Source organism: Podarcis bocagei (genome assembly GCF_964188305.1).
Source record: "Podarcis bocagei genome assembly, chromosome: 18".
Taxonomy (NCBI): domain Eukaryota; kingdom Metazoa; phylum Chordata; class Lepidosauria; order Squamata; family Lacertidae; genus Podarcis; species Podarcis bocagei.
In genome coordinates, this window is record NC_138144.1 from 9,823,281 (window position 1) to 9,845,638 (window position 22,358).

Below are 22,358 nucleotides of genomic sequence, written 5' to 3' on the forward strand. Positions count from 1 at the left end.
CTCAAAGTCCATTCATTAAAAAAAAAAAAATCACAGAATTGTAGAGTTGGAGGGACCCTGAGGGTCATCCAGCCCAACCCCCTGGCAACGCAGGAATACGCAGCTGTCCTGAACTTGCAACCTAGGCATTATCAGCACCATGATCTAACCCAGGTATGGCCAAACTCGGCCCTCCAGCTGTTTTGGGACTACAACTCCCATCATCCCTAGCTAGCAGGACCAGTGGTCAGGGATGATGGGAACTGTAGTCCCAAAACAACTGGAGGACCAATAGAGCTACCCAGGCTGACATTCATTTGATGTATTTATAGTAATAATCAACATTTTTTATTTGTACCCCACCCACCGGACTGCGTTGCCCCAGCGACTTCTCCCAAGTTGGCAGCTTACAGCGTTTTAAAAAAAAACATCCATTTTAAAATACCAATTAACTGAAACAAATCAACTAAAAGTAATAGTCAAAATACAATAAAACACATGGGGAGGAAGATTTAAAATGCTGGTGGCCCTGATAGGAGCCAGTTGGCGACACTGACTGTACCAGCTTTTTGTGTTTCTATTTTAGTATCCTCAGCAAACTTAAAGACACCCTTTCTTGGCTCTTAAAAAAACACAGGTGTGTTATTGAGAGAGGGAAAAACTGGAGCTTGAAGTTATTCCACGCTAAACTAATTTTAATTCCAAAACGACGGTCAGTTTATACGCTTCAGGATTATCAATCTGTCATTTGCAGATTTAAAAAGGAGGAGAAACAGGGTGCTTGGTTCATCTGAGAAGTGGAAAGTGAAACTGGTTCAAATAGAACGCACCTGCCTTGAACTCTTCTGTATACATACAGAAACCTTTAAAAATCAGTGAGAGGAGCAGGGAACCACTGCTCACCGCCTCCTAAACCCTGTCCCTTAATCCCAGATACGCAGCAAAGGAAGGAGGAGGAGGAAAGGGTTCTGTGCTGGAAAGCGCACTCTGCACATGCTCAGAGGAACCCTTGACTGCAGCTGCAAAACGAGACCAGCAAAAAACCACACAGCGCCAAAACCCTTCGCTGTCGCCAACCAACCGAGGCAAACAGAGTTCGCTCTTCTTTTTCACCACATCCTCCCTTCCCTGAACGAGACCGGATCAAACCAGCCGAGACGCAATCCGCCCGGCACCGCGTCAGCTGCCTAACTCTGCCCTTCCTCGAGTTAATACATACGCAAATCCACATTATCCGGACTCAGGCAAATCCTCCAGAACAGGGGCAGGGCGCAGAGTCCGGGTAACTCGCCCAACCGGCCGGTTTACGAAAAGGGAGGAGGGAAGAGCTGCTCTGGAGCCGATCTGCCTCGGGGGCACGTAAAGAGGGCGGGGGAAGGATGCACGCTTAGGGATCACAGAGGGAACCCACGGGGTCATCCAGTCCAACCCGCTGTGGCACAGGAACCCCAGCTAATGCAGGAACCGTTTCAATGGCTTTCGGGGGAGTTCATTGGTAGGACACCCGCCTGGCATGCAGAAGGCCTCAGGTGTGTCTCCAGGTAAGGGTGGGGAAAAGACTGCCTCTCTGAAAGCACGGAGACCCGGTTCTGAGTTCGAATCACTAGGATACCACACTTTAAAACAGCCGGCGCTCCCGCCAGAGAATTCTGGGAGCTTTAAAGGTGCCGAGAGTTCGAAGAAACCCCGACTAAAGAATTATGGCAAGAGAAACTGATGGGCTATGCAGAATTGGCAAAACTGACACATAAACTACGGGACAAGGATAACTGAACGGGAACCTTTTACAAAGTATTTAAAGAAGCAACAAAGTGAACTGGACTCCTTGGCAGGTTTTGAGTAAACACTCACAAACTTTTTATTGATAACAACCAGTTAGATAAATTAAGGATCTATACGATTTTGTAACATGCAGAGAATAGCATTTACAGAGAAACCAGAGATGGGAACTGAGGGAAGTCAGGGGGGTTGTTCTATGGGGGGGGGAATTAAGGATGATATGCTATAAGATAATATGTTCTGTTTAAATTCCTAATAATTTTTTTTTTAAAAAAAAGGTGCTGAGAGTTGTGCCACCCCTTTTCCCAGAGCTACAATTCCCTGGGAAGAGGGATGGAGCGATAAACCAGCCTGGGAACTGTAGCGCAGGTATTCGCCAAACAGCGCCCAGCACCCTGAAAAACTTGCACTTCCCTTTGTGAGGGACAAAGCCATGACTGTTCAAAGCGGCGTCACAGAGCTTTAAATCTAGGGTGCTAATACGATCTGAGAGCAGATGAGCCCCGATATCTACAGATGAAGGCCAGCGTACAAATTCAATTAATAATAATAATAATAATAATCAACAGAACCCATTGACGTGAATCACTTCCATCAATTCCAACGAATCTTAACTCTTAAGTAACGCTGAATACAACCCTGGGTTGCAGAGCAAAGATTGTTTTCGTTGTTGCTGCAAAAATAGCAAAGGGTGTGGGGTTTTTTTTGCATTTTTAAAAAAATTGCAAAAAGGCAAAGGTTTTTTTTTTAAGTTGCAAAAAAAGCAAAGGCTTTTCGTTTTTATTCGTAGCGATATTTATAACCCTTTTGACACACATGCCTGGGATTTGATCTTACCTAAAACTCTATGTCCAAGAGTTTTGTTTTTTTAAAAAAAATATCTGTCCATAGCCTCCTGTCTCCTTGCCCCCCCCCCCACTGCATAAATGGGTCAGAGCAGCCTCTACAAAGCAAGGGGAGGAGAAGGGGAGGGGCAGAAAGAGAGAAACAGATGGAAGGAGGGGGGAGAGAGAGGAAATCCCCAAACCTCAGGCCTGACAGCCAATCAGCCAAGCTGTTGCTAGGGGCAAATTTTACAGCATCTCAGCAGTGGTTTGGAGGGGGGGGAGCAAGAGAGACCAGAGGCAGGTGGGCCCCTCTCTCTGCTTAGGGTGGGAAAACAACAGTTTTAAAAAGCTTTCGAAAGGAAGGGGAATAAATTAAGAGCACTATGGAACCCGAAACCTGGGATGGGGGGGGGGCTGAGTCTTTGCAACGTGCCCCAATTTCGTGCACTTCCCCCTGCAACACTTAATTTTTTCAAAACTTTGTTTGCAGACTGCAAATGGGAGCCCCTTGGCTGCTTCGCTTCTTCCGGCACATGCAGATTTGCATTTTGCAGGTCTGTGCCCCCCCCCAAAAAAACCCCAAGACTGTTTCTTTCATTCAAAAGACAGCCAACACAATGCGACCTTTTCGATTCTGCACAGCCTCTCAGGAAACGCAAACCAGCTGCATAGCCGAGATACAGAACAGGATGCGGTGTTCACATTCATGACACAATTCTACGCCACAAGTTAATAATCTCCGTGGCGCCCCAGGAACGGGCCGTGAAACTTGGAAGTCGACCACGCAGGTCACCTAGTCCAAGCCCCTGCAAGGCAGGAATCTTTTGCTTGAACCCACAGCTCTGGTATTAAGAGTCTTGTGCTCTATCTACCGACTAAGCCAGGGGTCTAAGGCCCAAACTAACGCCCGCGGGCCAGATAAGGCCGGAGGTACTCGTTTATCCGGCCCACAGTGACCCCTGCCGCCCACTCTTACCGGCACTGCGTTGCACGGCTGCCCACTTCCGGGTCAGAGGAGCACCGGAAATACCTTGTGCGCATGCGCAAGCGTTATTTACAAATGCACAATGTGCATGGCTGCGCACATCCGGGTCGGAGGAGGCCAGTGCACATGCGCACAAGCTATTTCCGGTGCTCCTCGGACCCGGAAGTGCGCCAGAAATAGCGTGTGCACACGGGTATGGGCACGCGCTCCCTCGTCCTCTGGCCCTGGAGAGACTGGCCCGAGGCGCAGTAAGTTTGCTGACCCCTGGACTAAGCTATCCAGGGTTCAAATCGCCCCACCCGACCATGAAACTCACTGGGGGTGATGTTGGGGGCCAGCCTAATCTACGTCACAGGGGAGAAGCACGTCAGCCATCCCTGGGAAAAACGAACACAATAAATAAAAATAATAAGCCAGCCGGATGGAGCCAGAAATCAAATCTGACTATGGCAACACTCTAAATAAAAAAGGCACGCCAATAATCCTGGAGAAACATGACCACACAAGACCAGTCTGCATTGGCCAGGGACTGGTAGGAAAAAACCAACGTCCTCCCATTTTGCAAACATCTCCCTTCCTGGTCTCCTAGGTGGATCCTTGACTCGCCATAAGCCACCACATTAGTTAAAGCCAGTTAAAGGATGTGGGTGACCTTGGGCCAGTCACCCTTCTCTGAAGTCTCTCAGCCCCACTCACCTCACAGAGTGTTTGTTGTGGGGGAGGAAGGGAAAGGAGATTGTTAGCCGCTTTGAGACTCCTGAAGGGGAGTGAAAGGCGGGATATCAAATCCAAATCCAATCCAAAGGGGGGGATTAAATAAAATTAAAAATTTAAGGTCTTATATATATAATAAATGTTCATAAACGTACCAAGCAAACACGTACATAAATATATAAACCACATATCTGAAGCAGCACAGGAAAACAGCCCTGAAACCAATTTCTCTGCAAGGTCAAGGAAAATGGAAAAGCCTCCCCATTGTCTTTTCCTTCACAAATCCTGTCTTAAGGGTATGTCTGTGTATGAAGAGGGTGAGCCTGTGACCTGGCTCAGGAACTATATTTGTCATTACAAAAGACTGGCCAGGCTCCCCAGGGTATCCAATCAAGCGAGCATTAACAGGTAACCTGCCAGACAGGAGGTAAACAACGCGCTCAGATTTCTGTTGTAGACTGCCCTTTCTGTGATGTAGGTATGATGTATCTGGGGGTGGTCTTGGACTCCAGGGCGGGCAATTTAAAATGTCTATATAAGGGCAGGCACACCTTGGTTCGGGGTCCTCCTCCTTCACCTGCGTGTGAGGGGAGCACCCTGCTGCAACAGTTCAATAAAGATCAGGCTTACAATCTTTGCTTCTCAATATTCTCTGATTGGCCTCTGCTCTTATCTCCGACCGATGAAGAACCTGCAAAGGACTCTATAAGGGCTCTTGTGTCCCCCATAAGGGATTTTGGAAGGCCGGCTTGCAGCAAATGATGACCGAACGTACACACGGACGAGCCATACAAAGCCAAACACCTCTTTCCACCAATGCCAAAACATCAGCAAAACACACAGAGAAGGCTATATGGATCGGGGTGGGGGGGTGGAATCCATTCATCCCCAGTATTCTGATTCCAACAGTGGAGAGCCAGGCGCCTCTGGGAATCCGACTCTGGGGTTGCGGCGCTCATCTCGCTTTCAGGCCGAGGGATCCGGCGTTTGTCCGCAGACAGGTAGACTGCACCCCAGCATGCAAGCTTCCATCTGAACCATCACAGTGAACGGACGCTGAAATTCCTGGAGGATTTTCCATTTTTAAAGCCTGCTAAACCTCAACACATCTCATGCCTTTGAATTCCATCAATTATATATATATTAATAAAAGCCTTCCTCCTCATTCAAAACCTGCTGGCTGCCACTTTTGTTGGTTGAGACCCAGTTCAGATTCTCCTTCCAAGCACCACTTTTAAAGCGTTTTATATAAATTGGGTTTTTCCACGCTTGGGGGAACTTACCGGGGTGAGCAACTCTGGAGTGGAGATGGGTGAGCAATCGCCGTTCAGCTTGATCCCGCTTCCTAGATCGAAATCGCAGATTTTCACGGGCGAAACCTGCATTGCAGAAAAGAAAAAGAATTTGCCAGTTGTTATTTTTTTAAAAAAAAATCCATAGCTCCAGAAAGAATTAATCAGACAAACCTATGAATTTCAGTTTCTCATTTCTCCCTCCCCAAGCAGCTCAAATTCAGTTCATTACCCCCCCGTTTGCTTTCCACATTACCGTGAAAAATTTCGAAGTCCACATTAAAAATTCCTGCATGTTTTCACATGCATTTATCTTAACTCACCCTTTTAACTAATATGCACAATTCTGCAAGGGGTTTTCTCCAATTCAAAGCATTATTTTAATGTATTTTTAATTTTTGTTGGAAGCTGCCCAGAGTGGCTGGGAAAACCCAGCCAGATGGGTGGGGTACAAATAATAAGTTGTTGTTGTTGTTTGTTATTGTTGCAGGGTACAAATAATAAGTTGTTGTTGTTTGTTATTGTTGCAGGGTACAAATAATAAGAAGTTGTTGTTGTTAGACATTATTATTGGACATTATTCACAGAGCCATTTTTGCATCTAATATCCTAGAATAGTAAAGTTGGAAGGGACCACAGGGGTCATCTAGTCCAACCCCCTGCAATGCAGGAATCTTTTGCCCAAAGTGTATCTCGAACCCAGAACCCTGAGATTAAGAGTCTTTTGTTTCATTGGAGAAACACATCACAAAATCTGGAGAAGAGCAAATTGCAAAGGGCAGCTGCATGTTCGTCTGCAAGCCCTTTATTCCAACATCCTGCAGACGGCAGTTCCACAGATCGCACACCAAATGGCAACTTTCTCTTTAGACAAGACAAGAGGGAGCAGCACCCTGCTAATGTGTTTGAAGCCACTCCTTACCTGATTGGAGCTTTCACAAAGGATATTTTCTGGTTTTAAATCTCTATGTGCTATTCCTGAAAAGGAGAGAGAGAGGTTGCATCAGCAAACAAAAGCACAGAGGCTAAACTTCTTGCAAGATCAAAGAAACCTTTTTCGCACAGCGAGGAAATGAAAGTAGCAACTGGACTGGAGAAGGAGAAAGCAAAAGCACTCGTCCCTAAGAAAACCAGCTCCCACCCTGTGGAACACCCTCCCTTCAGATGCAGAGTTCAAAAGGCGCCAGAAGCATTTTGCAATTGGCCAGCGGCCGCTTGTGACCAAGTGAAGATTCCCGGGAGCCAGGATGGCGTCTGACGTCTCCACCACCTGGAGGTGCCTGCCTGGGGATCCTCGGATCTGGACCTTTTCACACACCAATCCCCCATCCTGCGAAATCCTATTCGTTATATTTTATCTGCACAATCAGAGGAATTTCAAGAACCGAAGTGTTACAGTCTTGAAAAATGGCCATGAGGCCTTCCGTTTGGGCAGCTGCAACCCTGGCCTATATCTCTCCTCTTCTAACCCTGGGTTGCATGGCAGGGGAGGGTTGGACTAGATGACCCTCGGGGTCCCTTCCAACTGTACCATTCGAAGATCCTGGTCTCCTGAAGGAAGGGGGCTCCACAGTTTTCAACACTGAAGAAGCCCTGCCTTTCTGCCTTCACCACACTTCCACAATTTCCTTTTTTTATTTTATTGACATATAAAACACATACATATACATTTACACAATACACGTACACAACACGCTACCTAATTTTCATAGCATAAAGCATACCTACATTGCTCTATATAATACCTACCTATACTGTACATATCAACAAACCTACACACCTGCCCCACACGGACACCCCACCAAGTGACTTGACTTCCAGCCATTCTCGTTATGCTACTTTATTTTTCCAACTAGCTTAAACGCATTTCATTATTTCTTTAATCTTAACTTTACTCTCCTTTCGCTCTAATCATTTTCTGGATTCACTCAGTATCTGTCAGAAATTCTACCTTTTCCACATAAATTTTGATGTATTCCTTAATGATAGCCCACTCCTTATCCACTTGTACCCTATCTCCTCTTATCCTCCCTGTTAGTTTGGCAATATGGAGGTATTCCATCATTTTAGATAACCAGTCTGTTTTGGTTGGGACGCTGCTGCTTTTCCAATTTTTGGCAATCAATAACCCTGCCGCAGTAGTTGCATACATAAAATATTGGTCTGACCGTTCTTTTTATTTCCTCTGACATGATACCTAGGAGAAAGGATTCTGGGTTTTTTTCAAATGAAAATCTAAACATCTTTTTCAGTTTGTTATAGCTATTTTCCCAGAATCACACTTCCACAATTTCCAGTTGTTAGGAGGAAGGAAAAAACCTCCTCTTTCTGCTTCCTCCATGATTTCATAAAACTTCTCCCGTGTCGACTCTTTTCTCGCTCGCCTTTTCTCTAAACTGAAAGGTTCCAAACGCTGCAAGCTTTCCTCCTAGGGGGAGTCCCCTTGAGAGTTCAGACTGCCCTCTTCCAAACTTTCCCTCCGGGTTGCCAGACAAAATAACAGTGATAAGACCCAACAAGCCCCGTGGTATTTGCAGACTCGCAAAGGATTTGCTGACCTTTGTTGTGCAAGAAATTGAGGGCGCTGGCGATGTCGTTCACAACCATACTGGCCTCCAGCTCGTTGAAATGGCGGCGGCGATGGATGTGAGTCAGGATGGAACCTGGAAAAGATCGGGGCAGAGAGAGAAAAGAGGGCACAGCAATGTTAGCAATCTCAGGCAGCAAAAAATTAAAAGTTTGCAGGCCTGGGGAAAAATCAGCACAGCAGACAAGGCCAAACCTGATGGTCTGACTCGAATCAGTTCTCAATTTGGAGCCAAGAGGACTAGAAACCTAACTTTTTAGGAGGAAGGCTGTTGCTCTGCAGTAGAACGGCTGCATTAACCATCCGTTAATTTAGCTGAGTAGTGTCTGAGAAGCAGCTCCATTCTTTGCAACTACGGCAGGTAAATCTGCAGGAAATTTGCTCCCCACGCAGGGCTGCCAACTCCAGGAGAGGCAGATATTGCTGGTTTTGACCTATAAAGCCTTAAACGGCTCAGGACCGCAATCCCTTAAGGACTGGCCTCTCCCTGTATGAACCTGCCCGGACCCTGAGATCATCCTCCAAGGCCCTTCTTGGTGTGCCTCCTCCTCAAGAGATCCGGAGAGCGGCAACACAAGTACAGGGCCTTTTCTGTGGTGGCTCCCCGTTTGTGGGTCGCTCTCCCCAGGGAGGCCCGCCTGGTGCCTTCATTATACACCTTTAGGTGCCTAGCAAAAGCATTCCTCTTCAAGCTGATGCCCTTTGCAGGGGTGGGTTATCATTTTGCCTTTGTTTTTATTATGCATTTTGTGTTTTTGATCTCATAATTTTCCGGATGAAGGGCAGTATACCAATTTAATAAATGATGACAGCAACAACTCCTGCAGAAACGCAGGCACCAGGCTTTTTCAGAGGACAAGCAGCCACCCTTCACCCAAGAATAAAATCTTTTCACAGGTTCCAGTTTAAATAATGTAATCCGGCCTGCGAGCTGGGATCCCTTTCCTCACCCACCTGCAGGCAAAGTTGGACAGGCAGGTGGAGCCGATCACCTGGGTGACCAACACCCAGGACAGGCGGGCACGGCTCAGCCAAAACTACCAGAAGGGCCAAAACAAGCTGGCCAGGTTTTGCCCGCGGGCCAAACGTTCCCGACCTGCAATGTGCCAGACACGAGCGCCGCTACTTGCCTCCTCGCATCTTCTCGAACACAAGATAGAACCGGTCTTCCTCCTCAAAGAACTCAATCAGCTCCAAGATGTTCCTGCCGCAAGCAAGACGAGGACATTTAAAAACGGGGGAAAGAGATCTCCACTTTGCATGGTTTTCACCTAGAATGAGGACGTCTCTCTATCTCCCCCCCGCCCACTTGCCAGGTCAGTCCAGGAAAGGTCCACACCCCACCTCCCCACATTTTCTTCCCCCAAACGGGATGCGTCTCCAGGAAGCCTGCAAAAGCAAGGCTGCAGATAGACTGCTCTTGAGCATGGAGGTTTCACGGGGGCGAACAAGCTGCTGGCGGAACCTCAGGTTTATCTGAGCCACTATTATGGGCACTGCCAGTCCGAGTTACCCCTTAAAAAACCCTACAGCTTAAGCCACCAAAAAATAAAATTAAAAATACCTATGTCCTTGGCACTGATACAGCATCTCTACTTCCCGGAAGACCCTGCTCCGGATGTGTCCGAGACGCTTTTCGATAATCTTTAAAGAGAAACACACACAAAGGAGCGAACATCAGCACAGAGTCGCGTCAGGGATTTGAAAGCGGCCAGTTGGGTGCAATCAAGGAGTTTTGCGCCCTTTTAACATGAACTCATGTTCCCTCGCCTCTGCGGGAGTCTGTGTGCATAAGCAGGCACCATTCACGGCCACCCATGTCCTGTCGCAACTCCCCGCCCACCTTGAAAGGCTAGCTCTCTAGCTGCAAGGGTGCCGTTTGGCACAGAAGACCGTTCTCGTGCGTGAGTTCCCCCAAGCATCTTGCTGGAAAACAGCTTTTTAAAAACGGCATCACGATTCATCTGCTTGCACGCAAATGCTCACCCACCCACCCAAAAATGCAAGTTTCTCCACAACTAGAAAGCAAACACATCAAGAAGAAATGTTGACCCTGAGAGGCTTTGTTTCTACGTGCAGGGATTTCTGTGCAAGTTCAGCCTCTCTCAAGCTAAGGTCATACCACGAACCAACAGAAGATTTTCCGCAGCAATGGAATTGCTCCCAGTTAGGCACCATAAACACACCAGCCCCCAATCACCACTTCCTTAATTTTTTTATTTTTTGCAAAACACAGCTGTTCCCTTTGCAGCTGTTTCCTTTTCAAAAAAGCATTTTACGAAGACATTCTTGGGCTCATCCAGGGACTTCCTTGTTTTGCTCCGGCCTCAAAAAAACCCCTATTTTGCTTTTCACGCCTACAATCGCAGATCATGTAAATGTCCTTAAAATCTAAGCAGCTCAAATAGCAACTCCATAGAAAACAGCCCAAAAATCTTACACCGGGCACTTGGTCCCACCACTCTGGAATACAGTGATAATGGAGAAAATTGAGCATCTTTTGAGATTTTAACGAGGACTAGAACTTCCAGATATTTTACATATAATTTGAAATTTCTTCATTACATATGTAGAGTGAATCCATCATTTTTGAGACAAGCCTGGGAAACGACACTTGAAAATCCAGTAACACCAATATTCTCTCTTAATGCAAAGACTTTTATTCTCGTCTTTCTTTCTTTCATGAACTGGGCTTTGTTATTTCACCTGGGGGGCGGGCATTTAGTTTCCCGTCTTTTAATTTTCATCTGTTGCTACAAAAGTTACATGTTCCTAAGGCGAGAAAATAAATGGATTGTCTATTGCTATATCTGTATGCGTACACGCATACGCAATTTGTTTTCTCCTGCTCCGGAGGGCAGGACTCGAACCCATGGCTTCAAGCTACAAGAAAGTAGATTCCGACTAAACATCAGGAAATCTTTCCGACAGTAAGAGCTGGGTAGAAGGTGGTGGCCTCTCCTTCCTTGGAAGTTTTTAAGCAGAGGTTGGCTGGCCATCTGCCAGGAGTTCTTGAACTGAGATCCCTGCATTGCAGGGGGTTGGACTGGATGACCCTCAGGGGTCCCAACTCTACAATTCTATGAATGCGCTTGGGCGTGGCGGCTGCTTTTGTGAGAGAAGCATTCCCCCCCATGCACATACCCCCCCCCAAATTTTTGCTTCTCTCTCCCCTTCGAAAGGACGCAAAGAGTAATCTAGTACAATATTTCAGAAGATCACGCCTGGAGCTGTTTTTGCACTACAACTCCCACCCTCCCTAGCTAGCAGGACCAGCGGTCAGGGATGATGGGAATCGTAGTCCCAAAACAGCTGGAGACCTAAGTTTGGGAAACGCCGACCAACTGTCCGCAACGCTAAATAACAAAATTGTAAACTGAAAAACACGCCTGTTACTTTTCACTCAACCCAAAGTTCTTAAGAAGAGAGAGAGAATACGTTCATTTTATATTGGTGTTGGTGCTGACCTTTAAAGCCCTAAACGGCCTCGGTCCAGTATACCTGAAGGAGCGTCTCCACCCCCATCATTCTGCCCGGACACTGAGGTCCAGCGCCGAGGGCCTTCTGGCAGTTCCCTCATTGCGAGAAGCCAAGTTACAGGGAACCAGGCAGAGGGCCTTCTCGGTAGTGGCACCCGCCCTGTGGAATGCCCTCCCACCAGATGTCGAAGGCAGAAACAACCACCAGACTTTTAGGAGACATCTGAAGGCAGCCCTGTTTAGGAAAGCTTTTAATATTTGAAGGACTATTGTATTCTAATATTTTGTTGGAAGCCGCCCAGATTGGCTGGGGAAACTCAGCCAGATGGGCAGGCTATAAATACAGTGGTACCTTGTTTTGATTCCTGGATCCGTTCCGGAGCCCCAGACGCTCGACAAAGCGCCGCTCTGCGCATGCGTGGTTTTGCGCTTCTGCACATGCATGAAGCATGATTTAGCGGGCGTGTGCGAGCGGCAAACCCAGAAGTAACCAGTTCTGGTACTTCCGGGTTTGCTGTGGACATTCCATGAAATGGACACTAAACAGGGCAGACTGACAATAAAGTACTACTGTAATACATTATTATTAATAATAATAATAAAAATAAATTGTATTTATACCCTGCCCTCCCCAGCCAAGGCCAGGCTCAGGGTGGCTAACAACCAATAATAAAAACAAGTTGAATGACTACAACTTAAAAACAAGATTAAAATACAACATTAAAATACAGCCTCATCACAGGAGGAGAAAGAGAAAAAAAGAAAGAGGGGGAGGGAATCAAATTGAATTATTATTATAATATCCCCATCTGCACCCAAAATCTGGCTCCGGAAAGGGGCGAGGGGCTTCCTTTTGGGAGGTGCCATCACTGCCGCAGCCCAAACCCCCCCCCCAGTCATAAGGAGCGAGAATCGGATTATTTACGGAGCTCTAAACTTCTCTCCTCGCCCCAAGATGCCGCTTTGCAGCCAAAGCCCGATGAAAAGGCCTGCTTGTTCCTCTCCCTCGCATGAAAGGGAAGGGGACGAGGGGGGGGGGGTGTGCCAGCGCCAGACCAGCAGCTGTTCTCCTCCCCTCCGGCACAGGCAGGCAGGTCACCACCTCGGCCCTCCACAACTTCTGCCTCCACAAAAAAAGGCCAGTTTTGCCGCCACTGCCCGCCCTCCCTCCCTCTGCATCTCCCATGCACTGAAAAACCAGCCTTGTGCAAGACTGCAGAGAGGAATTTCTTCTTTGGGGTGGGTGGTGAAAAAAGAGGCAGAGGAAAATAAGGAAGCGATTGCAACGGGTGGCAGACACGGCACCAGCTGATGGATAATAATAATAATAATAATAATTTATATATTCCCCAGCCACTCTGGGCGGCTTCCAAAAAAATATTAAAATACTGTAATACATCAAACATTAAAAGCTTCCCTAAAAAAAGAGCTTTCCTTCCTGTCTCACGAGACTCAAATCCGTGGGCGTTCCTTAAAGCCAAATGCTAAGAGCTGGGAAGGCGCCTGAGTTGGGTTTTTTTAAAAAATGTATTTTTATTAAATATTTTCTTGATTTACAAAAGTGTGTGCAATGCCTCTCTCTCGTATTTTCTTTTCTCCATGTAACATTTTTACAAATCAGTTTCATTTGTTGAGACATTCGGAAGGAAAGGGGGAAAGAGGTGGGTGGGGAAGATGGGGGGGTCGGGGGCGACGTTTCTATTTTACTTAATATATTGTAGGGTTTGGTGTCAGCGTTGCTTGTGCAGGTTCTTCTGTTCACTTGAGATCCTTTGGTGGTGAGAGATGGCAGGCATCCCCAAACTCGGCCCTCCAGGTGTTTTGGGACTACAACTCCCATCATCCCTAGCTAACAGGACCAGTGGTCAGGGATGATGGGGACTGTAGTCCCAAAACAGCTGGAGGGCCAAGTTTGGGGGTGCCAGGCCCAGGGTGTGGCTGTTCCTTTGTGGTTGGCTGTGGTGATCTTTGTTTTCGTGTGTGAGTGGGGTGAGGTGGGTGGGTGTTTTGGATCCGGTTAGCCATATTGATTTGTATGCCGTTGGTGGATTCTTGTCATTGTCCTGTTTGGCTGTGTGTGTGATAAAGGGGAGCCATACCGGGGTGAAGGTGTCTTCTTCTATTTGTCCCCGTGTCAGTTTCAGTTTATTGGTTAATTTTTCTAGTACGGCTGTTTCCCATACTATTTGGTCCATGCTTCCTCCTGACAGGTCTCTCCAGTGTCTGGTTATGGTCTTTCTGGCTGCTGAAAGTAGGCGGGTTATGAGTTCTTTGTGGTGTAAGTGGGCATTGTTGTCTTGGAAGATGTTTAATAAGGCCAATTCTGGGGTGGTTTCTAATACTTGCTTGGTTATTTTACTTATTTCTCGTATGGTTGTTTGTCCAGAATAGTTGAATTTTGGGACACTCCCACCACATGTGGAGGAAAGCACCTAAACCCCAATTGTCCTTGCTCCTATTCCAATAGCACAAAGACCTACCCGTGAAGCGTTTCTTTAATTCTCTCTCTCTCCCCCCCCCCAATCCCGGCTAACCACACCAACCGGGAAAACACTACCGAAGACATTTTATGCTGGAAATTCCTCACACACACACCAATTTTGGCCCAGGAAAGACCTTCACGCAGGGCCTGTGGAACTCCCTGCCACAAGAGATGGCCAGGGCCACGATCGTGGACGGCTTCAAAAGAGGGTTTGGAGGATTGAGTCATCACTGGCCGGCAGCCACAATAGCTACGCTATGCCTCTGCGGTCAGAGGCAGCCATAACAGGCAACAGTAAAAGCGCAACACAACCATCTCACACCCAAAACGCAATGGAGTTGCAGGAGGGGAGAGAATCCCACTTGCAGGCAGAAGCACCTAAACCCCAGGGCATCCGGCCGGCTTCCGTGAGAATCACAGATTTGTGGAGCTGGCAGGGACCCCGAGGGTCATCCATCCCAACCCGCTGCCATGCAGAAATCTCTTGCCCGACCCGGGGCTCAAACCCCAAAGTCCCCAAGCTCCCTTACCTTCACTGCATACTCTTTGTTGGTAATGAGGTTAACACAGGCCTGGACTTTTGCATGAGCTCCTTCCCCAAGGACCTCTTCCTGGAGTTGGTAAACGTCTGAAGGTTTGCAGGGTACGGGGGGGGGGGAGAGAGAGAGACAAGGAAAGAAGAGAATTATGGGGGGGAATAAAAGTGCTATTCCCTGCGTCGTTGCCTGAACTTTGCTTATTCCAAAAACTGTGTTTATATTCCAAAAATTCCAAATAAAAGTCCAATATATATTTTAAAAATGTTCTTTTTGTATCGCCAACTTCCCATCTCGTTTTCCGTGATGTTTTTCTGATCTCCCCGCTCCCTTTGCCTGTCTCCCCTCTTTTTTAACACAGCCGTAGCACAATCATCGTTCGTTCTTTCTGCTGCTCATAGTGCGAATCCTGATCACGGATTCTTCATGCTGCCATATTTCTCCAAATGATCCGGAAAAGGCTTCCATTCTTCAAAAAAAAAAACCCCAAGCACCAGATCATCTTATTTTAACTGATGGCTTTGTTGATTTGACATCGTCCACCTTTGCCTGAATTTTGCAGACGCCTCTCCCTGCTGTGCCTCAAATTACAGATAATCATCATCGTTGTTGCTGTTATTTCAATTTGCATGCCTCCCTATATCATTCAAAACACATTACAGAACATCAACAACAAGAACAAAAAAAGCATACTGACAGACCGCCTAATAGTAAAATAGCCAGTAGCTGCAGTCCCTGCCGGTTTAAAGTTCTAGTCCTCATTGCCACTCACTGTTCCTGCAAAAATAAAACAAGGGGCTGGTCCTCATGATTCTGAACGAACAGGCTGGTTTAAAAAGGAAGCTCTCCTTCAAACAGCGTCACACCTTTGGGTCTCATCCAGCTCAGTGCAGTCTACACCAACCTTTCCCTAAATGCAAGCGTCTAATCCAGGGTTTCCCAAATATGGGTCTCCAGCTGTTTTCCGACTACAGTTCCCATAATCCCTGACTGCCAGTCCTGCTAGTTTGAGAGGATGGGAGTTGTAGTCCAACAACTGCATGAGAACAAACTTCTCCTGGTCTAATCCATCTCCTTTGAAAAAGCACCACTTCCTTTCCCAGCCTTTGGAGCAGATTTTGCGCATTTGTATCGTTTCCTGGTCTGTATAGATTGCAGGGTGGGCTTTATTTACTTTTTCAAAGTTTGCAAATTTGGATAAATAAACACACATCTCTCCTGCAACTGTTTTGCTGCAGGTTTCTGCGGACACAGCCCCTCTCACGAAGCCACAAGGACTGAGCGGAAAACGTTTTGCTGCAAGGGGAAGGCCGGAGGTGACGATTTCGAGAATAAACGCTGAGGACCAGCAACTTGAGCGGCTCACCTTCAAACCTTCCGGAAAAGCTATCCGTGGCCCGACAGCGTTTTTTCTTTTTGTTCCGTTTCTTCGCGTTGGGGATGTCGATGGGCTGACTCGAAGGCATGTCTGTTCCACGAGATTTGAGGGGGGGGGGGAGAATCACAGTTAAATACAGAACTTGAACCCAGGACCAGGTACGCAACAATCCCTAAAACCAGAGGCATGCTGGGTTCTGAGGTCGCCCTTAAACTTTGCATTTTGCATGAAACAGCCAGCGGCTTATATTTCAAGGTAGTCTCTCTTTGAAAACGGAGGCTCCATTACAGTAATTAAGACCAGGGTGGGGAGGCTGTTCCACATGACAGCGGTGGGCGGGGCTAAGGGGCAAATGTGGGCGGGCCTATTAATAGAAGCTTCACCTTTGTGCAGTAGGGCAGTGCTGCGCAGTGGTTAGAGCAGTTTGCCAAACTTGGGTCCCTGGCTGTATTGAGACTACAGTTCCTATCACCCCTGACCACTGGTCCTGCTAGCTGGGCATGATGGGCGCTGTCGTCCAAAAACAGCTAGAGACCCAAGTTTGGGAAACCCTGGGTCAAGACCAGGGTTAAAATCCCGACACCTGTTCACAAAACCAGCCACCACTTCTTAACTGAACCCACCTCACAAGATGGGGAGGAAACCATGAATGCCAGTTTAGAGGGAAAAGGTGGCATTCTGAACCCAATAAATAGGAGAGTTATGAGGGCCAGAAGGAGAGGTCTCGGGGGCCGCATTCCTCTCCCCTGCAGTTCACAATCCCTGGAATAGAGGTAAAAAGGTAAAGGGACCCCTGACCATTAGGTCCAGTTGCGGACAACTCTGGGGTTGCGGCGCTCATCTCGCTTTACTGGCCGAGGGAGTCGGCGTACAGCTTCCGGGTCATGTGGCCAGCATGACTAAGCCGCTTCTGGTGAATCAGAGCAGCGCACGGAAACGCCGTTTACCTTCCCGCCAGAGCGGTACCTACTTATCTACTTCCACTTTTATGTGCTTTCAAACTGCTAGGTTGGCAGGAGCTGGGACTAAGCAACGGGAGCTCACCCCGTCGCGGGGATTCGAACCGCCGACCTTCTGATCGGCTAGTCATAGGCTCTGTGGTTTAACCCACAGCGCCACCCGGAATAGAGATACCCTCCATCAATTTGTCTGAATCTCAAGAGGCGTAAACCTAGGACAATTCCCAGTTCAGGAACTACTTTTCTTCCTCCTGACCCCTTTCAGAAAGCAAAACGGAATTAAAAGGGCGGTGCTCACCGGGCCGAGAGGGGCATTCGAAGTTGAAGACAGAATCCAGGTGAGTGGACTGGGAGAATTCGATGTCAAACGGGTTCTGGCCCTGGGAGTAGAGGGAGAGAAAGTCACATCCAAGCCAGAATTAAAGGGGGGAATGCTGGTAAGAAGCTTCCGGGGGATACTAGGGGTCTGCTAGACCTGAGCTACACACTTAGCCTCTCCTAGACCTGAGGTGCATATTCAGTAGAAAGCATTTGCTAGACCTGAGTGGCACATTTGGCCTCTGCTAGACCTGAGCTGCCAGCTTCTTAAACGGCAGCCGCCATCGCCGCCAACTTTTTCTGGCCAGCCACCCAAGCACAGAAAACCTTCAGAGATGTTCTCCTGCCTGCTCCCTTTAGGTCAATGATATTTAATGGGCGCAGGTAGGCAACCAAAATTTTGTACGTTTTTTTAAAACCCCTTGCCACTTAGGGGCTAGTTTTGCTTTTCCAGAGGCAGCTTTGTGTGTCGTTCAACCCGGACGGAACTGGTTGATTCAACAAATAAAAAGTAATTTGAACTTTTCTTGTGGACTAGAAACTTAGCAACCTGCAATTGCAGCTTTGCAGGAGCCGACTCCCTTGAAAGCGCTCAAACCGGTTTCTTCCCTGCTGCGCGACACACTGGCGAGGGAGAACAAAACCAAGAATCTGACTCTTCCCCAGTACACAGTCTCTGTGGACAGGTGTGACTGGTGGAGGCCGCAAAAGGAGGCCAACGGGGAGGAGAACCGCAGGGTAGCCTAACCAGACCCGGCCGGAACGCTGCCCCACTGGCTGTGGCTGGGGAACCAGCCCATAATGAGCAGGGAGGAGACAGCTTGTTTGGGAACGGCAGGGCAGGGCGAGGACAGAAGCTTGCAGAGACACCAGGTGCTCCGAAGCAGAAAACACAGGAGGCGTCTGCTAGACCTGAGCTTCGCACTAAGCCTCTCCTGGACCTGAGCTGCACATTTATATATCGGAAGGAGCGTCTCCACCCACATCGTTCTGCCCGGACATGGAGTCCAGCACTGAAAGCCTTCTGGTGGAAGCAAAGCTACAGGGAACCAGGCAGAGGGCCTTCTCGGTGGTGGCGCCCGCCCTGTGGAACGCCCTCCCACCAGATGTCAAAGAGAAAAACAACTACCAGACTTTTGGAAGACATCTGAAGGCAGCCCTGTTTAGGGAAGCTTTGAATGTTTGATGCATTACTGTAGTTTAATACTTTGTTGGAAGCTGCCCAGAGTGGCTGGGGAAGCCCAGCCAGATGGGCGGGGTATAAATTAATTTATAGTATTATTATTATTATTATTATTATTATTATTATTATTATTATTATTATTATTAAAAAGCATGTGGCAGATTCCTTTCTGGGCTGCGCCACAGGGGTGGTGTGGGGGTGGCAAATGGACTTTGAATACACCCCCAGCATTGATATTAAGGAATAGAATCATAGAATATTAAGAGTCGGAAGGCACCCTGAGGATCCTCTAGTCTGACCCGCTGCACGGCAATCGAACCCGCAACCTTGGCATTATTATCAAGCACCACGCTCTAACCAACAGAGCTTCTCATCCAGGTTCCTCAAGTCCACATTCTATATTCAGGACCTTGAAGGTAGAAGAGGAGCAGCTCAGGGAACAGCGCCTGTCACAGAATCGGGGAACGGCTGGAAGGGACCCCCAAGAGTCATCTAGTCAGCCCTCAATCCTTAACATCTCTTTGTAGGATCCCCACCCCCCGAAACTCAGCTATCTAAGCTTGGCACCTTAAACCTAGGTTGTGGTCACCGCAGCAGAATGTCTATTCGCCGGGGGGGGGGCGGGTTGGACTAGATGACCACTGGGCTCCCTTCCGACGCGACAATTCAACGATCTCAGCTACATTGCTTGACCGCGGCTTCCTCTTATGACAATTCACTCGTAAGGCGGAGAAACACGCACAGCGGAAATGGAAACGGCATTGAGTGTGGACTAAAGCAGAGGTTTTCTTTTCTTTTATATACATTTTAATTAATTTTCTAACATATCATTTCCAACAGTCATTTAACATAAGTTCTTATCTTATACAATATTTTAGACTGCCGTCAACAACCTCTGAAGATTTTCCGTTCTTTATCACTTGGGGAAACTCAGCCAGATGGGCGAGGTATAAATAATAAATTTATTATTATTATTATTCTGCGTTTCTTGATTTCTCTATTACTTTTAATTATCATTAACTTGCAATATTTCACATAGCCCTCCTTACAGAACTTCTTGCAGTCCTACCAGCGTAATCTGTTTATTACAATTGCTTTTCAAATAGTTCAAGCATTTACTCAAGTCTTCTAAGAACCTCTTAGATTCTTAAAGCAGAGGTTTCCTGGAATTCCTTTCACCCAAAAGGAAACCCTAGTTTAAGATTTAGCGCCTGGCTTCTATATCCGAGTTTCCAAGCCTGCTCCTTGAGTGCTCTCTGCACATGCTCAAGCAACTCTTCCCCCTGGGGGGAACTAGCCTCCGAGGATTAAGCCCCCCGCTCCCATCGTAAACCCCGTTATTAGCACCCCCTGACCACAAACCAAATCCACCCCCATCTCACTCCAGGCCAAAAAAAGGGAGGGAGCAGCAGCCTTGCCACAAGCGGCGCCTTTTGAACCCGCAGCCTGGATAGACAGGCTGTTATGAAATCTACTCAGGTGAAGGAGGCAGGCGCTTCCCACAGTAGAGAGAGAGAGAAATATTTTGTTCAAGCTCTCTGGACACCAACACACCCCTCTGTTGCATTGGTCCCTAGCACAGAACAAGCTAGTTTCCTCCTGCTCCGGACGGTAAGACTCGAACCCGTGACCAGAAACGAGATTCCAACTTTCTGACAGGAAGAGCTGTTCGACAGGTTGCAGATTCTCCTTCCTTGCAGGTTTTTGAAGCAAAGGTGTGATAGCCACCTGTCATGGCTGCTTGGCTTGAGATTCCTGCCTTGCAGCGGGTTGGGCTGGATGACCCCTGGGGTTCCCTTCCAGCTCACGATTCTATGATTCTATCCGCAGCGGCAAGAGAAATTGGTGAACTACGCAGAATTGGCTAAGCTGACATAAGAACTGCGAGATAAGGGCAACTGTGACTTTAAAGAAGAATGGGAACTTTTTACAAATTACTTAAAAACAAACAAAACGAGTTGGACGGACTCCTTGGCAGGTTGAATAAACATACACAAATTTATTGATTGATAACATGGTAGACAGATAATGTAAGGATTTGTATAATATAGAATAATATTTGCTGAGAAATCTCTAGGGGAGGGGAGAGAGGGTTTGAGGGGGGTGGGGGAAAGGGGGAGAAAATAATGAATATGATATGTTTTGATATGTTGAAATTGTTAATAAAAACATTTTTTAAAAAAAAGATTGCGGCTATTCATGTTTGACATTTTATTGTGTTTTTCTATGTGTCGGGTGCCGCCCAGTGTGGCTGGGGAAACCCAGCCAGACTGGAGTGGGGGAGTATAAATTATTATTATTATTATTATTATTAATAATAATTATTTTCCGCTCTGCTTGCGCCAACCCCCGATCCCCTTTGTGCCTGCTTAATTTCCACCCATCCCTCAAAAAATGCAAAAACAACAACAGGAAAACCCACAGACCCATTTCCGGGTTTCTCCTTCAACCTCTCTGCTCCTGCCACTTTGGATTTTGCAAAACCCGGGTCTGCGAATTCCCTGTATGAGACTCCCTTGTGCCTTTGCGCACCAAACGCACAGACTGCGGAGCCCAAGATGCGCTTACATAACCCATCCCGCGCTGCGCCAAATATCCCTCCATGGGGCCTCCCAGCCGTGGAGAAGTTACATCACCCGGCCACAAGCGAGTTTTGCAAAACGCGGAGTGCAAAAAGGGGGGGGGGGGACTGCAGGAACTGTCATGCCTCCATTCGGCGGCCTCCTTCTGTCACCCCGTGAAACACACTTGTGCGCGCACACAAACCCAGAACTGAGGCTGCACACGCAGTCCCTTCATTGCTCTCTTTTAAAACTGGAGAGTTGTGTAGCAACTCAGGCTTTTCACGACGAGCAATAAATGCAAGGGAATCTATTGTGCAGGCTGTGTGTATATGTGTGTGTGTGTGTGTGTGTGTGTGTGTGCATGCCGGCATGTTTAAAAATAAGCGCAAGGGCATTAATTTGAGATTAGGCAGCAAAGTCACAGGGTGGCCGGGAGGCTTCGACCATCGCCAACCCGAAAGGCGTCTTGCAAGAAATCTCTTGGAAAAATACTGGCAGGAAACGCTACCGGGGGGGGGGGGCATGTCGAGCCCCGTGCAAAATTGGGCGTTTGAGGCACACACCCGCATTCTAAGTTGCAAAGAAAAGATTTTGCATTACATAAGGAGGAATGGAGTACGGGATCTCAGCACGCGCTGGAGAGGGAAACGAAAATAAGATTATTTCTAAGAGCAGCTGTTATCTGCAGGCGGAAAACCCCATGAGGTTGGCTGTAGGACAGGGGATGGGGTTAAGAACATAGGAGATTTGGAGGCATGGATGGAGGCGGCCGATGGACCCCACAAAAAGGTTCCTTCTCTCACCCCATAGTTATCATAGAAGCGTAGATTTTTGAGGGACACCAGGGGGTCATCTATTCCAACCCGCAGGGAAGATTTGAATGCAGAAAGCCTAGTTTTGATCCTCAACATCTCTGACTAGGAAGCCCTGGATAGGCACTGCCAGTTGGTTGCCGTTAATACTGAGCTGCATGGACCAGCAAGGAAGCTTCCTGTTTTATCTTCACAACCTTGCGAAGCAGGCTGAAGTTGAGCGAGAGATATTCCAGAGATCAGCCAGTGAGGGTTTGGAGTCGCAGACTCCTCGGTGCCTGACCCTGACGCCACACAGATTCACTCTGGAAGTCGGAGCACCGTTTTAAAACCGGCATCTCACAGCTGGAGCAGGCGAGATCTGAGTTCGAATCCCCATCGAGCCATAAACTCAACTCTCCCGACTCTGCTACCTGCAAAGGACTGAAGAAGGCAGGAGAAAGAACAGAGCAAAACCCTTTGGGAAGGTCACTTTTCTTGTCGG

The 22,358-nt window shown here is 47.7% G+C and overlaps 1 protein-coding gene across 1 annotated transcript in view; it reads right to left on the reverse strand.

The window, feature by feature from the left end:
- Window positions 1–22,358, reverse strand: part of MKNK2 (MAPK interacting serine/threonine kinase 2) — a 42,406-nt gene that overhangs the window by 14,373 nt on the left and 5,675 nt on the right. The window contains exons 3-10 of the mRNA XM_081177871.1: window positions 17,296–17,377; window positions 16,027–16,128; window positions 14,655–14,752; window positions 9,728–9,807; window positions 9,294–9,367; window positions 8,135–8,239; window positions 6,499–6,554; window positions 5,568–5,663 (exon numbers count right to left, since the gene is read on the reverse strand). Coding sequence (XP_081033997.1) covers window positions 5,568–5,663; window positions 6,499–6,554; window positions 8,135–8,239; window positions 9,294–9,367; window positions 9,728–9,807; window positions 14,655–14,752; window positions 16,027–16,128; window positions 17,296–17,377 — 693 coding nt within the window. The remainder of the gene's footprint in view (window positions 1–5,567; window positions 5,664–6,498; window positions 6,555–8,134; window positions 8,240–9,293; window positions 9,368–9,727; window positions 9,808–14,654; window positions 14,753–16,026; window positions 16,129–17,295; window positions 17,378–22,358) is intronic.